General features: G+C 37.2%; 1 protein-coding gene across 4 annotated transcripts in view; it reads left to right on the forward strand.

Annotated features, from left to right (window-relative positions):
* Window positions 1-19134, forward strand: part of LOC149078611 (fat-like cadherin-related tumor suppressor homolog) — a 568053-nt gene that overhangs the window by 505323 nt on the left and 43596 nt on the right. For all 4 annotated transcript variants that reach the window (XM_089240739.1, XM_089240741.1, XM_089240740.1 and 1 more), the window contains 8 exons: window positions 2824-2971; window positions 4647-4934; window positions 5051-5251; window positions 5362-5682; window positions 6028-6287; window positions 7363-7516; window positions 7785-8024; window positions 13734-14120. In XM_089240739.1, coding sequence (XP_089096865.1) covers window positions 2824-2971; window positions 4647-4934; window positions 5051-5251; window positions 5362-5682; window positions 6028-6287; window positions 7363-7516; window positions 7785-8024; window positions 13734-14120 — 1999 coding nt within the window. The remainder of the gene's footprint in view (window positions 1-2823; window positions 2972-4646; window positions 4935-5050; window positions 5252-5361; window positions 5683-6027; window positions 6288-7362; window positions 7517-7784; window positions 8025-13733; window positions 14121-19134) is intronic.

The following is a 19134-nucleotide window of genomic DNA, read 5'->3' on the forward strand; positions in this document are numbered from 1 at the left end:
TCACTATTGAGAGACCCGTGAAGATTCTGATCGGAGGGCCCTGTTGCAAGATGTGGGGGTCATGACTGGCGTACAGGGGGAAGGGGGAATAGTGTTTCTTTTCAGTAAAAAACGAAAAATGAACTCCCCCCCCCCCCCCGAGAAAATCCTGTGTATGCCTATGGTTAGGAAGCCAAAAAGCAAAAAAGTATCTTTTATTTTACTTTCTAAGAAATTCAAGCATGTTTTCTCGTGAGTGCTTAATGCAATCAGTATTCATAAAATTTTTTAAATCTTTCCCACTGTCAAAAATCTGAAAAAATATCATAAAAATGCCAAAAAATCCCCTAACTGAAAAAAAAAATAGAAAGATGCAAAAAAATTCAAATGCCATCAACATCCAGGCCCTGGCTATAATAAACTGCGCTTTCAACGACAATCAACAAAATGCAACAACCTAGAATATAATGACACATTTTTTTTTTCTTTTAGCGTTTGTTGTGTTTTTCCGAGCAACTTATCCGAATACATTTATTAGCTCAACGAATTCATGAAATGTATCGCACGTTGAAAATACATTCATGAAAGTATTCTGCTTTTTTTAATGGTAATTTTGACAATGGAAATAGGATTCATTGTATGATTATTCAGTTCCCCCCCCCCCTTGCATACACATTATACATGTGAGCATTAACATGAAAAACTAGTATCATTCGAGGGAATTGATATCTTCAACTCATTAAATTTTTTTATTAATTATCTCTTTAAGCTATGTGTTTTTTTTTTCAAATGGATTTCTCAATTCAACTTCAGAGCATACATGTAATACGTTAATGTAAAAAAAAAACCCATTATTTTATTATCATTCCAAAGTGTATTCTGCATCTGTGTATGTTTTGGTGCAAAAACTTGTCGGCCGTATTTCACATAGGATAGATACAAACCCGTACCAAAACTAAATAACTCTTTCCAAAGCAGTATAAAATCTGGATAACGTTTTCGAGGACCATTTAAAAGCTGAAAAAATTTTCTTGGGCCGTTATGAAAGCTGAAATTCATCGACGCGACGGCTATATAAAATTTGAATCACTTATTTGACTGCTGTACAAAAATTTCGTAGGTTTTTGAGGGCTGTATATAAAAGATGAATCATTACTTCAAGAGCCATGTGAAAGCTGAATATTTTCTTTTTCGAGTGATTATTATTCAATTGAGAGCCAAGTAAAAATGGGGGCGCGGTAGCCCGGTCGATAAGATGCTCGCTTAAAGTACCAAAGGATGTTTAGAGGTGTCGCGAGTTCGATACCCGGTTCGTCCTTGTCAGAAAACTTTCCTGACACAGGGGTACAACAAAAAAACGGCGACTTGACCGCAGCAAAAAATTGCTACCGCAGGGAGTCCCCCATCGAGAGGCTAGCGCACCAACCTCTTGATGAGTATAAAAAAACAAGCCTGCCGTTCGGAATCGGCGATAAATTGTAGGTCCCGGTCTAATTAGCCCTCGTGTGCAAAAAATGACCGTGGTGCGACAAAAATGATCAAATGATCAGTAAAAATGAAACGTACTCGTTACAAACTGCTTCGCACTCCGGATAAGAATCTCGAACGGATTAAATCGGCTCGCACCACAGTTTATACACCATGATGCATATGAGGACATGAGCGTGTACGCCGGATTGCCCTTCGGAGTGGGCTCAAGGAATTTCTTCGAGAAAAAGTTTGAGTTGCTAACCTTCAAAAGGCATGATGCAAGCTTGGGTAGAAGAATGAACGGATTCCCGACTACGTAGTCATTCTGAAAAGATAGTTTGCGCCACGATAAAGAGCTGGTATTCATTGCAATGCAATCTGACTTACCAGATGGTTTCGCCCACATCTGGGGAGACCACCTCATCAGTAGTGGCAAGCACGAAGTCGCTGCGATCTCAGCTATGCAGAGACGACTGCAATCGATATATGGAAGAAACTTGAAAAAAAATCAAATCGCATCGAACTTAGCTATTTAATTCGGAACATCTTCCCACCACGGTTTAAATGACACTATTTCGTGGCCTCTTAAATGTCATCATAACCATACTTTTTGTTCAACGAGGGTACCTTATTACAATCTTCTGATAAAGAAGTGGTCGCATAACAAGACGACGTACCATCAAGCTAATGTTGTCGAAACCGTTACAGAGTTGCGATCCGAATATATTTCTTTCTCTCGCAAAAGAAATAAACTCTCGTATTTTTCCGTCTCTCGACCTTATACCTTTTTTTATCTCTGTCTCGATTGTGTTAAAGCAGGTAAAATTACTGCGATGTACCTCTCTGTCCCTTGAGTCCTCAGGTTTAAGAGTTATCAGCTCTCTCGCTCTCTGCAACCCCCCATCGTCTCGGATTACTACTCACTTAACGGCTTTTTATTGTTCCCCAATCGGTTCTTTTACACAAAGTTCCCCGCGAAATCGAAGTAATATCCTTCGGGCTGAGTTAAGTGTATGTATGCGTGAGAGAGTGTGTGTGTGTGTGCGTGTGATTTTCATACGAAGGATTTGCTCGTTCCGACTTCATCAACGGAACAGACTGGCGACGATAATGGTTCTTTCCTTATTTTTCCGGGGTTTTTTTTTTCGGATCGCCGTGGGAATCACTACTTGCTCTTTATTGCGAGGAAATATAATGATAAGAGCAAGAGAAAAATAAATTAGCATCAGCTTCAACGGAATTAAAAGGAAATTTGTGTGAGATCGGAAACACTGGGAAAAAATAATTGATTTTTGCTAATTAAAAAGACAATGAGGTTGCGGTTTCAATCTGTGGATAACGACGATCGTTGATTCTTTTTTAATTTCCATCTAGGTTCATGCGGTGGATGCGGATGACGACGTGACTGTGCCGGATATCGAGTACAGTATCTACACAAGCAACACTTCTTCGGTTGGTGAAATTTTTGGAATATCTAGAGACAGAGGAGAGATATACTTGAAGAAGAGTCTCATCAAGCATGGTATGTTAAAATAAGGCTGATTGATCCTTATTTGTGAATTGGTTATTTTTTTTATATGAATATCTTACAAATATACTACTTGCCAGAACTAGATGCATATCCAAAAGTTGTGATGTCACAAAAATACTTTAAATGCTTAAATATCATGAAGTATACGAAATATATGGAGTTTTTTCATATCTGCGGATAGTTATTGTATAGAGAAATTCAACGATACCTCACTGGTATAATAAACGTCTTCAGATTTGGGTATCAGATCGGTAGCACAGCATGGCAATGAAATAATTTCACGCGGTATCTTGGGGTTGCAGATAGAAGCTAGTAGCATCTGGTGATAAATCTTGCTATTCTACCATCTGCTGATAAGTCTTGTTTTTATCTGCCATTCTACTGATAAATCTTGTTTAAAATCTGCTATCTATCTTCTTATAAATCCTACTTATCTATTATCTGCCATTCTACTGATAAATCTTGTTTAAAATCTGCTATCTATCTTCTTATAAATCCTACTTATCTGTTATCTGCCATTCTACTGATAAATCTTGTTTAAAATCTGCTATCTATCTTCTTATAAATCCTACTTATCTGTTATCTGCCATTCTACTGATAAATCTTGTTTAAAATCTGCTATCTATCTTCTTATAAATCCTACTTATCTGTTATCTGCCACCCACTGATAAATCTTGTTAGTCTCTTTATTTACTGATGTCTTGCTTATCTACCATTCTACCGATAAGTCTTGCTTTTCTGCCATCTACTGATAAATCTTGCTTATCTGTTAACCGCTGAAAAATCTTGCTTATCTACATCTACTGAAAAATTTACCATCTACTGATGATTCTTGCTTATCTGTTAACCGCTGAAAAATCTTGCTTATCTACATCTACTGAAAAATTTACCATCTACTGACAAATCTTGCTTATCTGAGAATCACACACACTCCCACGTTAACATTCCAACACGAACCTTTAATGTATAGGGAGCACGTAGGAAAGTAGTTAAACCTCCTACGGAGGCCCAGAGCATCCCATCGGGTGCAGAAACCCACCAACCCGCCCCTCCATCGCATTATAAATCTTGCTTATCTGCCACCTACTGATAAATCTTGCGAGTCTCTTCATTTACTGATGTTTTACTTATCTACCATTCTACCGATAAGTCATTCTTTTCCGCCATCTACTGATAAATTTTGCTTATTTTTTTACTGCTAAAAAATCTTGCTTATCTGCTTATAAATATTTCTTATCTGGTATCTACTGATAAATCTTACTAATCTGACGAATGGATACCCAAGATGGAGTACAATGGATAACATCTCCCTCCCGAAGGTGAAAAAATACTTTTAAGCTTATTTTACCAATATCTTACGATTTATAATGATACTTTTTGAAAATCAGGAACTTAGAATTAATTTTAAGAGGGAGAACATTTGCTGTCCTTCCCATCAAAGGTGGATCCTACTACGAATGCCACGAATGTGTATACCGCTTTGTGTACTTTACTGCAACGAAAACATATCACGCTGAATATCAGGAAGTACACAATGTGAATAGAAGTCTATGGTATCCACAAATAAATATGCTTTTGAATGAATTGAATGTACCAAACACACACATACACTATTTATTATACGAAATACTGATTAGAATTTTTTTTTTTAAATCTTTTCTCGCAGCTCACCAGGCGTTTCAATTCTTCGTGAGGGCGAGCGATCGTGGATCTCCACTTCAGGAGAACGAAGTACCCGTCAACGTTATAGTCCTTCACGACGACGTCATCTTGCCGAGGTTCGAACAGCCGAGCTATGAATTCTTCGTATCTGAACGAGCTCCTATAGGTACCGTGGTGTCAGCAATGAATACTTCGTTCCCGTTGAGCGAGCCTATTCGCTATGCATTCGTACTTGCTGCACCAGATTCGCCAAACGAACTTTACCAGTCTCTTTTCGCTGTTACCGATCAAGGTAGGGGGAAGAGATTTTCAAGAGAATATTGAGAAGTATCAAATTTTCTTGTATTTCATGTTAATTTTGTTTTCATGTTTGTCCATGATCAATTCATGGTGTTTTTATACCAACAGGTAAAATAGTGCTGAATTCAGCCCTGGATCGCGAAACGACTTCGGTTTACCGCATGTCGGTGAAGGCTGAGACTTTATTCGGTGATCCATCGGTCATGGCTTTCTGTGATTTAACCATCAGGGTTATGGATGAGAACGACAACCCTCCGGTTTTTGAGTCGGATCCATACGTTGTCAGTGTCGCAGAAAACGTCGAGAAAGGTAAGTCGTTTTAAGATGGATTATTTGAAATGGTTTTATGGATTCATCGTCACTCTTTTGACTTTAACTGAATGTCGACTTAATGTTTGACTTAACTTTGATATCGACAGGTTCCAGCATGTTACGGGTCGTGGCTCACGACGCAGACGTGGGAACGAGTGCAGATGTCAGTTACGGCTTCGGTCAAGACGTCGGAAACGCGGCGAACGTCTTCCGACTAGACTCGAAGACGGGTTGGATCACAACTCTTAGTTCACTGGATTACGAAGTCATCACCTATTACAACTTCAGCGTCGTTGCTCGGGACAAGGGTCATCCGTCAATATCTTCGACAGCTTCCGTCGTCATCAACGTAGTCGATTACAACGATAACCCGCCAAAGTTCGAACGCCAAAAGTACGACGTTGCCATTTACGAGAACGCCGCTCCAGGTGAGATAATACTTACTGTGTTAATAGTTCTCGTCACTTATTAGTTTCGCTTCAATTATGGGGTGTCACGTGATAAGAAGAATCTCTGGCATTGACTGATTGTGTGAGAAGAGCCTTGAAAAATAAGATATCAGTCGTAACATAATCGATTTCCAGAGAATCTTCTTTCCCCGCATCCCATGAACATTCACCATTTTTTTGTCGTTAATCTCGATCAATCATTTTTAAAGTCACATTTTTTTTGTTTTGCGGTTTCCAATTTGCTTTTGCTTTTTTTTTTCATGTCAACAAATTAATCATAATCATAAAATTAGATAAGAATTTCTTTTTTTTTTTCTTATTCAGGCACAGATATCGTAGCATTAGAAATCAGAGACGCCGACTTCCAGTCTACGAAAGTTGACTTCTACATAACCGATGGGAACCCCTTGGAAAATTTCCAAGTCCGCCAAACTGGGGAAATCTTCATCAATAAGCCTTTAGACCGAGAAACGGTCGCTACTTATCTGCTGGAAATCGTCGTCACTGATGGACTTTTCATGTCGTCCACCAAAGTCGCTATCGACGTTCTTGACGCCAATGACAATCCGCCGATATGTCTCAAGGTGAGTTTTGCTCTGTGCGTCATAACAAAGAAATCGGGCATGCGTTTAGAACTCTGAATGGGGACCCCACCCCACTAAGAGAGGCCACAACCCCACTAGAGATAATAGGAGATGACTATTCCTTTGGACATAGACTTTGTTTTGGATGTGTTTGAGCCAAAGAGTTCATGTTGGAGACTAAAACAGGTTTCTGCCCGTATGTAGATGCCATGGGCTCTATCACACCTCGCCCTTTTCCATCGTTATATGCAGTAAGTTTGTAAACGTAAATGTCATATTTTCTCTTACCGGTAATTTTTTGAATCAAATCGATGATTTTTTAGAAAAATCGTTTTTCCCACGATTCGAAATGCTCATCATCAAATTTGTTGCTGTTTCACTCACTGATTTTCACTACAGAAGACTCTGAATAGGTCAGGTGACCAGACATTCCTGTTTGAAGGACGTGTTCGTGCATCCCCAGACGATTTTTACGTTTTGTCCCGGATAAACACAGGTTCGTCCTAGGTCATAATTAGGTTGTAAATAGACAATGTCTGACGAAAGTTTTAGATACTTAGTGAGAATTGGCTTCATGTCTCGGTTTCTCTTATTTAAATCTGGTCATGCAAATTACTTTGATTAAAACTACCTGCAAAATTTGAATAACGTTATATATATTGCAACGAGGTCTTTCCCGTCATTTCGACTTGCCCTTATATATCTGCAACGCATTACGGTAATATTTACATGAGTATTTCACAGTGATATTACCGTATGCGAGTGTTCATTAGGGGCTTTAATGTTGGGTTGCCGAGCCACATGCACGTTGGCTTGATCGTATTAAGTGAATCATGCAATTGAATGAAATAGAAGCTTAGGTATGATGATCACCAAATACTCAATTGAATTCCCTGCAACTGACCGACAGCGTTAATCTCGTCGTCGTCGAGTCAATTTAGATTTATATATATATGCACAGTCGACGAATTTACTAAATTACGTCGAATTGTGTTACATTATGATAGTGTTTATATTCGGGCGGGTGGTTTTAACTGATCATCGGTATGTGATGTAAATATTATCGCTTTTCCAGTCTCGCTACAGCGAATGGTTGTCGGAATCTGTGCCGCCGAACACGTACGTAACGACCATAGAGGCGACAGATGCGGATGATGGCCGGAACGCGCTGCGGCTCTTCTCATTGGCTGGAACAGGGTCTGATGATTTCATCATTGATTCGGCGACAGGTGAGAGATATTCGATTCTCCCCTTTATAGCGAATGTAATCGATGAGTCTATGATATATTCATGGCATGAATGTGACATAACTTACTAACTCCAGAGACATACTTACTACCAGTATTTCCAGATAATATGACGATTTTTATTTATGCCTAATGTCTGTGGTATTTTCTACCTGGATATTAATGTTTTCAATTTAGTGATGACATTATAAAAATAATCTTTACAATTTTCTACATTTATTATCTACGTACGCATACCGTTGTCTTCCAGGCGTCATCAAGACAGTGAAGAATCTCGACAGGGAGAAGCAACCTAGATACTCTTTAGCCGTACGAGTACAAGATCGTGGCCATCCGGAATGGGAATGCAGCAGCAGCGTCGACATCCATCTGGATGACATCAACGATAACCCACCAGTATTTACTCAGGCGGCATTCACGGTCGCCGTGGCCGAAGATGCCCCAATAGGCACTCTTCTGACGAAGGTCCACGCATTCGACACTGACTTAGGTAGGCCGAAATTTCATACTGCCAACTAACAATATGCACTCCCTACTCTAATTAAAGTATATACAAGAACATATGCATTCGCATGTTTTGGCCCTTTTTAGCGTTAATGCATATAAATGCATGAAATCAAAGCGTTTTTCGGAATAAGTGCATATCTTTGAAAGTTTATTCAAGCTCAATCTCACACACACACACACTTTTTTTTATAATTTTTCAAGTAACTATTGCTCATAATATTTTCCCAACATCGGTTTTTTTCCCCAGGGGTGGGATTTAGTGAAATAATTGTGATGTTTGTAGTTAGCTACAGTATTTTCCAAAGATCAACCGTTTTATTGTAATGCTATTTCTGGAGACGTGCGTAAAAAGTGTTCAATTATTTTTAGAAATAGTGTTAAAATTCTTTTTTTTGCTGATATTTCGTTACTGAGCAGCTACAACGAAATATAAATTAAAATTGCCTAAATAAAAAGTATGTGGAAGTTATGTGCCTAAAATATAAAAATGTGGGCATATTTTTTTTAAATGAATATGCACTAAGAAATAGAAAGTATATGCATTTTAAAAACAAAACATATCTGCTTTTTTCTTGCATGGTGATTTTTTTTAATGCATACAGTATTTGTTTTCGTTTTTTGGTACATGTTTCGGAATTTTTAACTTTTTAGTATATTTACTGCATATTTTGGGTTTTTAAAATGCACATTTTTGCATTGTTAAGTACATTTTTTTTCATTTTTAAGTACGTATTTTGGCATTTTTAAATGCATATTTGTGTGCTTTTAGAGCATATTTCGCTACTTTTTTTTAGTGCATATAATCCGGGTTCTACTAAAATAAGTGTTCAGACACGTACGTATATAACTGTTTCTGTTTCGTTGTCTTATTTGCTGGTCCTGGTACATTATTGTTCCACTGGCTATTCGCATTACTATTTCGGGGACATTTGACAATATTTGGGCTATACTTAGCAATTTTACTTGCCTTTATAAATTTGTAAAGCTATAATTAGCTACTTTACCTGCCTTTGAAAATTATTTTTGTCTATAATTGGTGATTTCACTTGCCTTTGGCGATAATTGTCAATTTTACTTGCCTTTGACAATTTTTTTTTTTTTTACGATAATTTGCGATATCTCGTATGGATCCCATTTTCCCGTATTTTAAGAAGGGAACGTGGTCAGTTTAGATATGTGTCGTGATACCAATCATATCCTTACCGTGAAGGAACAAAATTTTTTAAGAACTTCCATGGATATCCTATATCTAACTATCCAAGAAAAACGGTCTAGAAATCTATTTTCCGAAGAAAAAAAAATTCGGTATTGTACCGATTGTTGTTTCAATCAACGAAAAGAAAATTGTTTTTCTTAACAATACAAAAAAAAATCTCGACGGAAACAGAAGTCTTTTATAGTTTTTCATTTGTGTCTTTGACGACATTTTCCCAGATGGCTCGAGATAATTGTCTGCAAAAGCTTGCCGCTGGGAGTCGCAAGAAGCCTCCCGTCTTCGTTCCTTTTCCGACCACCTCTGGGACATGAATACTGGAGCTTTCTCCGGAGTGGTAATGTCTGGGAGATTCCGTAAATGGGGCGCGAAACAGGCTAATCCACGACGGTGACATTCCACTTGGACATTGCCGTTATCGACAAACGGTTTTTGGAGCTACCCTACGTCCTCTGAGAACGATTGCAGCTCGTGACACTATACTGGTCACTGCTGTGTATTAATCTCTGTCTCCGTCTCTCCGTATAGGCACCATGTTCCTAACGCCGTAATGCTATATGTTTGATGTCATCCTTGCGTTCCCGTAATCCTATTAAATTAACTATTAGCCATCGTGAGATAGTACGTGCGTATTTTCCAATAAACTAATTTCGTGGATGCAGTAAATGAAATTGACTGAGATTTCCCGGAAAGGTTGCTTACTAAGCCTCCGTTGACAGTTCGAATCTAGAAATAAATAAAGGTTTTCATTGCACGATGGTTTGAATATATTTCCTTCTATAAGTATATAGGGTAAAACAGCGAAAATATGTCTTTCGGATAGAGTTTTCGTCGTGGATCAATCATTTCTTCTAATAATAGTCATCAATAAGTTTTGAAAAAACACCTGAGAAGAAAAAATATTGAGTTTCAAACACTGTCTGAATGAGAAAAATAATACACGAACATCAATGACGTTTCATTCCCTCGATAAAAGTGACAACCGAACATTACCCGAGCAACAACTAGTTTTACAACAATGTTTTAACTTAGTAATTAATGTTTTAACCGCATTACAATAATGTCATTTCTTATGCGGAACTTTTTTTAATTCTAAAACATACTTTTAATTATTTCTCATTAATTATTAATTGTTAGTACCTTTTATAATTTCTATATTATGAAAGAAAAGAGTTTGAAATTGCTAGCTAAAAAAAACTGTTGAGATGTATATAGTCTAAGTATTTTAAAAAAAAACCATGAAAAGTGCCAAAAACTATCAGTCCACAGGGACAAACATAGTCGAAATAGTTCAGACTCGAAAGTGTTAAGAATGCTCGAATACCAATCAATTTTTAAGTAAATCCCGAACAGCAAATAGTTTGAAAAATGTCGGAATGGCAATGAGTTTTAAAAAATTTTTCAAATAACAATGACTTTTTGAACAATTTTCTAATAACAATGAGTTTTTGAACAATGTTCTAATAACAATGACTTTTTGAACAATGTTCTAATAACAATGACTTTTTGAACAATTTTCTAATAACAATGAGTTTTTGAACAATTTTCTAATAGCAATTTTCATTCTTATGATGTACATGATGTTATTCGTATGGTGTCCTAATTTTTGTTTGAACATACGAATTTTGGCTTCTTTACAAAAAAGTTTAATTTTGTCTGAAATTTTTCGCGGAACACCTACGATCTTCTTATGGCACACCTTTTGGGGGAAACCCTAGTGTAAAGTATACTCAAATTACGCCTTTACAATTTCCTCACTTTCTCACCCTCCATCAACACAAAAACAAAATTAAATAAAACGAAGATGTATGAAATCTTCATAAAAAAAAAACCATTCTCATTTCTAGTCATTCCAATTGCAGAAACAGGATATAAAATGCATTTCGTTTAGCAATGCCATGTTTATCCTCATATATCCATGTGAATTTGAGGGCATATTTATAAAATAAACAGACAAAATGGTTTTTGTATATAAATTCAAATAGATGAAGACCTAAAAAAATATACGATAAAGTATGAAGGAAAAAACGAATGAAGTTCGTACATGAGATGGCAATCATTTCTTTGAATTCCATCCCAGGATTTCTCGTTCAAATCGGGCTATTCCATGTTTTCCGAATGAGATAAGACGAAGAAGCAAACAAAACGGTATCATTCCAAGAAATGATTCAGATTTACTGACAATAAACAATCTCGGAACTCATTTGCCGAAAATGGGAAGCTCAAATGCCAGGGCAACAATAAACCTTTCTATTCTTTTTCTTCGCCCTCAATATACTGTTCGCTTCGTCCCCGTTGTTTGTTTTCATCAATACCCGTGTTGTCTTTGCAACTGAAATTTGTACAGGGACAAAATGCAATTCCTAACACAGTACTCCCGGAGATTATATAGAAAAACCCCATGGGAGAATTAATGAAAATAGACAAAAAATAAAGGAAAAAGAAAGGGGGACTCCTCCGGCCAATAGTCTTGATGAATGCTCCAGACGGGAGAAATTCTCCCTCTTTCTGTATGTGCTGACCATTCCCACATCCCAGAAGAAATATATAAAAAATAAAAGAAAAATGTCCAAAGAAAATGCTATTAACGTCAAAGCCACCCCCTCCATCTGTCTTTGATTTATTGTAGTTTCTGTGCTTTGGCTCTCTTTTCTCACATTTCTAGACCCCAATGCCTTTTGATCCGAATTGACAGTCATTTCATTCATTTATTTATTTACTTCCATTTGGTACGTATGTGTGTGTGTGTGTGTGTGTTTTCAGGCAGCAGGTCGATGTCAGGAATTCGGTTGGTCACCTTCGGGATTGGTGGACATTTCTTCGACTCCCTTGATCTACTTTAATTGAGGCGCGAAGTTTATATAACGCTCTCTCGCTCTCTTATCGAATCAATCTTATATATAGTGTCTCGTAATATCTTTGATTTCTTTCCAAGTACAATATTGCTCTCTGGAAAACCATTTCACAATGTATTTCGGGTTTTGAACCCTGTTCCGAGAGAGCAAGCAGGCCTTCAACGTGATACAGTGGGACTCGCATAAGGGCCAGTAAAATGTCTGAAATAATTTGGTGGGCCATTTGTGGACGTAATTACGGGGCATTATTATTTTTGGTTGTTCCCGCTGTGGCGGTCGAGTGGTTATAGTGACGGACTCGCGATGCGAGGATCCGGGTTCGAACCCCACAGTGGTGGTCGGCTGAAGTTGGTTTTCTGTTGTTCCCAACTTCAAGGCGCAAATGTGAGCCGATTTCCCCGTTAAAAAGTCAGAGAGAGCAACAGAGAAAGTCAAAGAGAGCAACAGTCCTACAACGATAAATCATTCAATCATAACACCTCACTCATAGTTAGAAAAACTGGTGGCAGATGGCAGCACTACACATAACAAGCATTACAGAGAAACAAAAAAAACTTCACGTCAGGTTTCACTACACGTACACGCACATTCCCGCATGTACCGATTCGTTGGGGGTTCCGCGGGGGGGAGGGGTGTGTGGTGTAGCAGTAGTAGGTAGGGCCTCCAAAAAAATGGCTCGGGGATCCATGATGTTCTTAAGTCAGCCACCTCGTTGGGCAATTTGCCTGTTGTGGCGTTGTATTTGTATTTGTATGCATTTTTCCTTCTGTCGACGATGCTTTCAATTTTGAGAAGTTTAGTCGTCAATATATACGCAGCGCTTTCATAATACTGTATATACATGATATTATTCATTAGTCATAATTTTCATTCAACGGGGTTTTTTTCGCAATTTTTCAGAAATTTTTATGACAAAGTGATTGCACCTTCTTCTGGCAACGCTAAATTACATTTGTAAATTGCATTTTTTGACCAAACCTAGTGATACCCTGCATCCCGTAGGCCCGCAATTTCCCGCATTTTCCACGATCATGTACAGTAAAACCCATCTTATCTGAAACCTCTCAGATGCAGTCTCCCCTCTTTTACGACCAAATAATAATTTCCCCTTGTATAATAAAAGTATGTACTTCAAACCTCTGATTAATGGTCGTCCCACTTTTACGGACGAATTTTTGTCCCGCCGGTGACAGCAATAAAGAGAGGTTTTGCTGTATGTTAAACCCAAGTATGAAGGTATAATTTTTATTTGAGCCCGCGTGGATATCACTAACACCGCTTCCAACAGTTGAATAATTTTTCAATCAGAATGGAATTATATGGTATAGTTTAGGAACTTTAAAAACGTTCCTAAACTATACATACACACCTTCACAAGAAATTTAGCTTCAATGGGATTAATTGAACCAAAGAATGCATCATATTTTCATTATTCTAGCCATAAAGTAGGTTCGTTGAATCAAAGATGGCTCTTGTGAAATATATCACACGTTTTCCACCCAAATTCTTTTCATCGTTAATTTCTATTAAATTTGTTTGACATTCTGGAGAGATGATACTGTAGATATAAAAACTATTCGGTTCCTTGAACACATTAGCATAAAATAATTATTTTCTTTTGCAGGTACTAACCGCAAGGTAAGCTACTCTTTGACCGAGTCCGCCAATGGCCATTTCGTGATCGACTCTCAATCGGGGATCGTTCGCCTACAGAAAGCGCTTGATCGGGAGTTACAATCTTCTTTCAATCTCAGTGTCCAGGCAACGGACCACGGCGATCCTCCACTAGCGTCTGTGGTACCCTTGCACGTGACCGTCCTGGATTGCAACGATAATCCTCCGGAGTTTGAGATCAAGATAATGTCTGCGTCGGTGATCGAGAGTGTTCAGCTCGGACACCACGTTGTTCAAGTGAGAGCCACTTCCAGGGACATTGGCCTTAACGCTCAAATATCTTACGAAATAATCGGAGGGGACGAGAGAGGTGCTTTTCGTATCGATCCCGAAAGCGGTAAGATTTACAATCGATTTATATGCATATGTTTAAGCAATGATGTGACGCTTTTAAGAAGACGAGATGTCTCGTTGTATGCCGGTGAGACTGTCAAGAAAAGCATAGCACCGGAAAAAGCATTGTGACATGAAGGAAGTAGATTAAAATTCCTTAAAATTGTAGAAGAATAAAACAGGATTGCGACTCTACATTAACTCACTTCTCGGTGTTTTTTTGACGTACAGAACTCTGCAAACCAATCATTGAAACAGTGTCGCAGAACAATGTTCTTCAACCTTTTTACTGCTACTGACCGGTAAAAATAGGAGAAATAATCTGCGGACCGGCAAAAAGTAAACAAATAGGAGATATATTTTGAGGATCAGAAAAAATTCATAAATATAATTTTAGTGTTGAAAAAAAATACATAAATAGCAGAAAAATAAATAAACTGGAGAAATAATTTGCAGACCGGCGAAAAATACATATAAATAGTATGCGGACCGGTATGAAGTAAACAAATAGGTGAAATAATTTGAAGACTTACAAAAAATCCATAAATAAGAGATATATTGTAATTTGCGGGTCTAAAAAATACATCAATAAGAGGTACTGTAATTTGCGAATCGACAAAAAATACATAACAGGAGAAGTAATTCGGCAAAACAGTTTGTAGAATGTACTTTATCTATTAAATCTAAAAAAAAATTATGTATCGGCTACATGAATTAGGCGAAATGTTTCGCAGACCATCACCATAACAAGGACCGGACATGAACACTGATCTAGAAAATGATTTCTACAGATCATTCGATGAAAATCATGAATGCTACATAATTCGTAGGAGTACAGGAGGATCCTATATCGAACACTAATTATATCAGATTTTTTTAATATTTCAAAAGTGCGGCACATTTTGTGCAGACGGCGTGGATTCAGAAAATTTTCAATCTATTTCTAGTCTTAGAAAAATATTTCCAGCGCACATTTTTGAGCTGTTGGGATGGAAAACATGTGGATTTAATGGGATTGTCGAACATCATCCTCAAAGAAATAGTCGATGGACAAGAAAAGTGAAAGCAACAGGAGGCCTTCGAGCCATTTACTTTGTCTTGATAAGCATGAAAAAAATGGTAAATAATGAAGTGCTTGGGAGATACAAAAAAAAAGAACCACTTTTCACGAAGAATAATCGCCATAATTTTACAAAATCTTATGGAAATTCTAGAAGCAAAAAACCTTCTCCTTCTTTAAGCTAGAAGTTGAGTTTTTCTTTCAAATTTTGAAAACCTCTGACTAAAATATAGCGACTAATTGGCATCACAAGGGAGATAATTCCACTGTCGTAACTTGAGTTTGATTGGTCATCACTTCGAATTATGATATATTCATGTTGTTTTGCTTTTTTGACAAGAACAAAAAAATTATGTCAATGATAGTTAGTTTCCGTGTTATTAGCGTCATTTTACTTGTCACCCAAAAAAAAAAGGATATTTTTTTTAATATCCCTTTGTAAATAAAAGTCAATCCCGTTATATTTCCATCTTGTTTCAGAACGTAAAGAAAGGGATAAATTTTTAATTATCTTGAGAATTTGATCATAATCCCTTAGAATTCTTAAATAAATAAATAAAATTATGTTTTGAATATTGTGTTTCAAAATTCTGTCACGCGATCTTTTCCTCTTCAAAAAAATTGGTAATTAATTCTCATTCACACTGATCGATAGCGCTTTGTGATTTAAATAATTTATCTGATGTTTCGTAAATATTCTTTTAATGGACGTATCATCTGAGATAACATAGAGAAAATCTTCGATTATTTTTACAGTCATCCCATAATAAAAATAAATGTTGAAACATAATGTGGAAAAAGATTACAGGTATAGTTAATTCTCTCAAACAAAAGGAAGTTTTCAAGCAACGCCCAAATAATAGTGTTTGGAATTCTATTGGAACTGAAATAAATTTCTAAAAAATTCCCGGAAGACAAAGTTTTGAAACATTACATGTGAAATGGTGGGTTTTAAAGAAAGCCTAACAACAGTGCGTATCCAGACAATGCCTAACAAAGGAGAGCATCCAAACAGTGCCTAACACAAAAGGAGTGCCTAAACAATGCCTAACAAAAGTGAGTATCCAGATAATACCTGAAGAACAATAATTTTTCCAACAATAATACAATAGTTGTCAGTTTATACAATTGACACAATAGCTGTTTGCAAAAAAATACCTGAAGAATCAAATGAATTTTATTTTTTTCGTATGGAAAAATATCAAAATATCCATTTTGATAATAAATAGCAACAATAATTTTTTTAAACAATAAATAACAACAGTAAATGTTTCAAACAATAAATAACAGTAAATGTTTTAAACAATGAATAACAACAATAAATGTTTTAAACAATAAATAACAGTAAATGTTTTAAACAATAAATAACAGTAAATGTTTTAAACAATAAATAACAGTAAATGTTTTAAACAATAAATAACAGTAAATGTTTTAAACAATAAATAACAGTAAATGTTTTAAACAATGAATAACAACAATAAATTTTTAACAATACTCGAACCACAACGAATTTCCAAACGTTTCATGTGTAGCAATGCCTAACAACAATGAATTTGGTTATATTTGATATCCATATTCTTATGAGCAAATTTTTCCAGTCACCTTGTTGGAAATTTACCTGTTGTGGCCCTTGGCCCTTGTATTAGTATCTGTATCTGAGTTTCCGAAAAATAGCAAACAACAATGAGTTTCCGAAAAATGACAAACAACAATCAGTTTCCGAAAAATGACAAACAACAATCAGTTTCCGAAAAATGACAAACAACAATGAGTTTCCGAAAAATGACAAACAACAATGAGTTTCCGAAAAATGACAAACAACAATGAGTTTCCGAAAAATGACAAACAACAATGAGTTTCCGAAAAATGACAAACAACAATAAGTTTCCAATGAAGTTTTTTTCCTTGTGGATTGAATTGTACTGTGTGTGTGTGCCCAGTATCTCTCACATTGGGCGATATTGCCCCGTGAGTGTGGTCCTAATATAAGATCCTATGAGTTAGCTTAAGAAGTGGGGGGGGGGGAGGGGAATCTATGAGAAATAATCATTTTGGAAGAAGTAGGGCTGCGTGGAACCAAACAATATATGAGAAACTCTGCTCTTAACCATGCAATTCACGAACTTACGTGTCTGCAAAACTTCGATTTGTCGAATAGTGTTATCAGTTTTATTAGGCACAGTTTCTTAAACTTTTTTCCCCCATGGACTCTTGTGGACCTTTTTTTTATATGCCCATCCCCACTGTCTTGTCGATGGGTTCTTCGTCATTCAGGAGCAAGTCCCTTTCTACTCACTGAATTGATTTTTTTTTTAATAAATTTTTTGATTAAAATGAAGGAAAAGATTTCATGAATAAGGTTAGTTTCTTGACCCCTTATTCAGTGTGTGCCTTTTTGTTTCTGGGTTCGATGCAGGATCTTCTTAACATCATGGTCTCTAAAGTGATTTCTGAGGTCCCCAACTTAGCTGGGAGTATATTTTCATACAATTCATATATATTCATATTTACTCTCGAAAATGGTAGTACTCGATTTCATCACGTATACTTAACCCTCTATAAAAACATATTGAATTTTTTTTTCCCGAAAGTACGGATGTAAATTAGTGCTGTTAGCCTATTTTATATGAAACAATACCAGGGGTCCAAGAGCTGCGCCAATTGCGCCAAACGGCGCCGAAACGGTCCTCTTGCTACACGGTGCGCCATAGCGCCGAATCCCTGCGCATTTGCGCCAATTCTTGTTTGTGGTTCGCGGAGGTACCGCTAATGCACTGTTGTACGTCAAATACCCTTAATTTAGGAAAAAGAAACATGAAAATTTTGATCACGGGACGCGTTCTTTCGGAGACACGGAAAAAGATACGGGGGGGGGGGGGGGAGAAACTTCAATTTTTTTTTTCACTTCCCACCATCTACCACAATCGCGTTATCTCGTGACCTTGGAAAGTAGTTATACTACCTTGAAGTATAAAGTCCTGTACTGTTATTGGTATAACCGGCGTTCTATCAAAGTCCCTGAATAAATATGCCAAATTTTCCGATTTCGGAGACCGTTTTTTCTCCTGCTGGTTATAGGTTATATGCTGAAAATAACGGCAATTTCGCGGCTGCCAACCTGCGTTCAAAGACCTGCGGCATACATCGAAAAGGGGATTGGTTTACTCGTTTAAATTACCGAAATTTTTCGGAGATCTTTGGGAAAAAATAGGATCTGTAAAAACTCCAGCTAATATATTCATAGTTTTGTCATCTAGCCACTATGAGGTCGTGTGGTTATCGTCGGCGGTTGCCGATCGTAACAATTTCACATCGCGAAAAACCGGATTTGGTGAACAGGGCCGGCTCGAGGGAAAAAATTTTCTACCCATGCAGAACCTTTTTTTTTGACGCTACTGACCACGTTCTTTTGGTCGACAAACCTTTTTCCACCCTTTCAACTCCTTTGGGCACCCTTCCTTGAGCGGCGCCCAATATGGCCGCACGGTCCGCCACTGCATTGGTGGGGGAGGGGCATGCTCTTAACAATAGTCAGAGGAAGGAGTTTGTATTAGGAGCATGCTCATTTTACATAACTTCTGTGAGATACCTATTATATATTAATGTCCTACCTTTCCAAGACATGTTGTTGGAGAGAATGAAATGTTTGCACCCTTTCTTGTTTTTTGCACTCCCTCTCGTGCATTGCTGGGATGGTACATTACTCCCTCATGTATTGCTGGAATGTTGTTGAACATTGTATCACCAACAGAAGTATTGATTATGTGTGATGAATGGGTTGCACTACAATGCAAATAATTACAAGAAGTGAAATCAGTTCAAAGAATAGAGAGATAGATATTGGGTAGACATATTCAAACTTCGTAACTTTGAAAGCAGCCCAAAGTTCAAAATTTTGCCAGTTTTGGTGAAGGCTTTTTTATCTTCAGCATATGGTAACGCAGACAGTGAAAGAGAG

The sequence above is a fragment of the Pholcus phalangioides genome, unplaced genomic scaffold (assembly GCF_987345545.1).
Source record: "Pholcus phalangioides strain wild (caught in Gottingen) unplaced genomic scaffold, Ppha-v1.0 ptg000013l_1, whole genome shotgun sequence".
NCBI classification, from domain to species: domain Eukaryota; kingdom Metazoa; phylum Arthropoda; class Arachnida; order Araneae; family Pholcidae; genus Pholcus; species Pholcus phalangioides.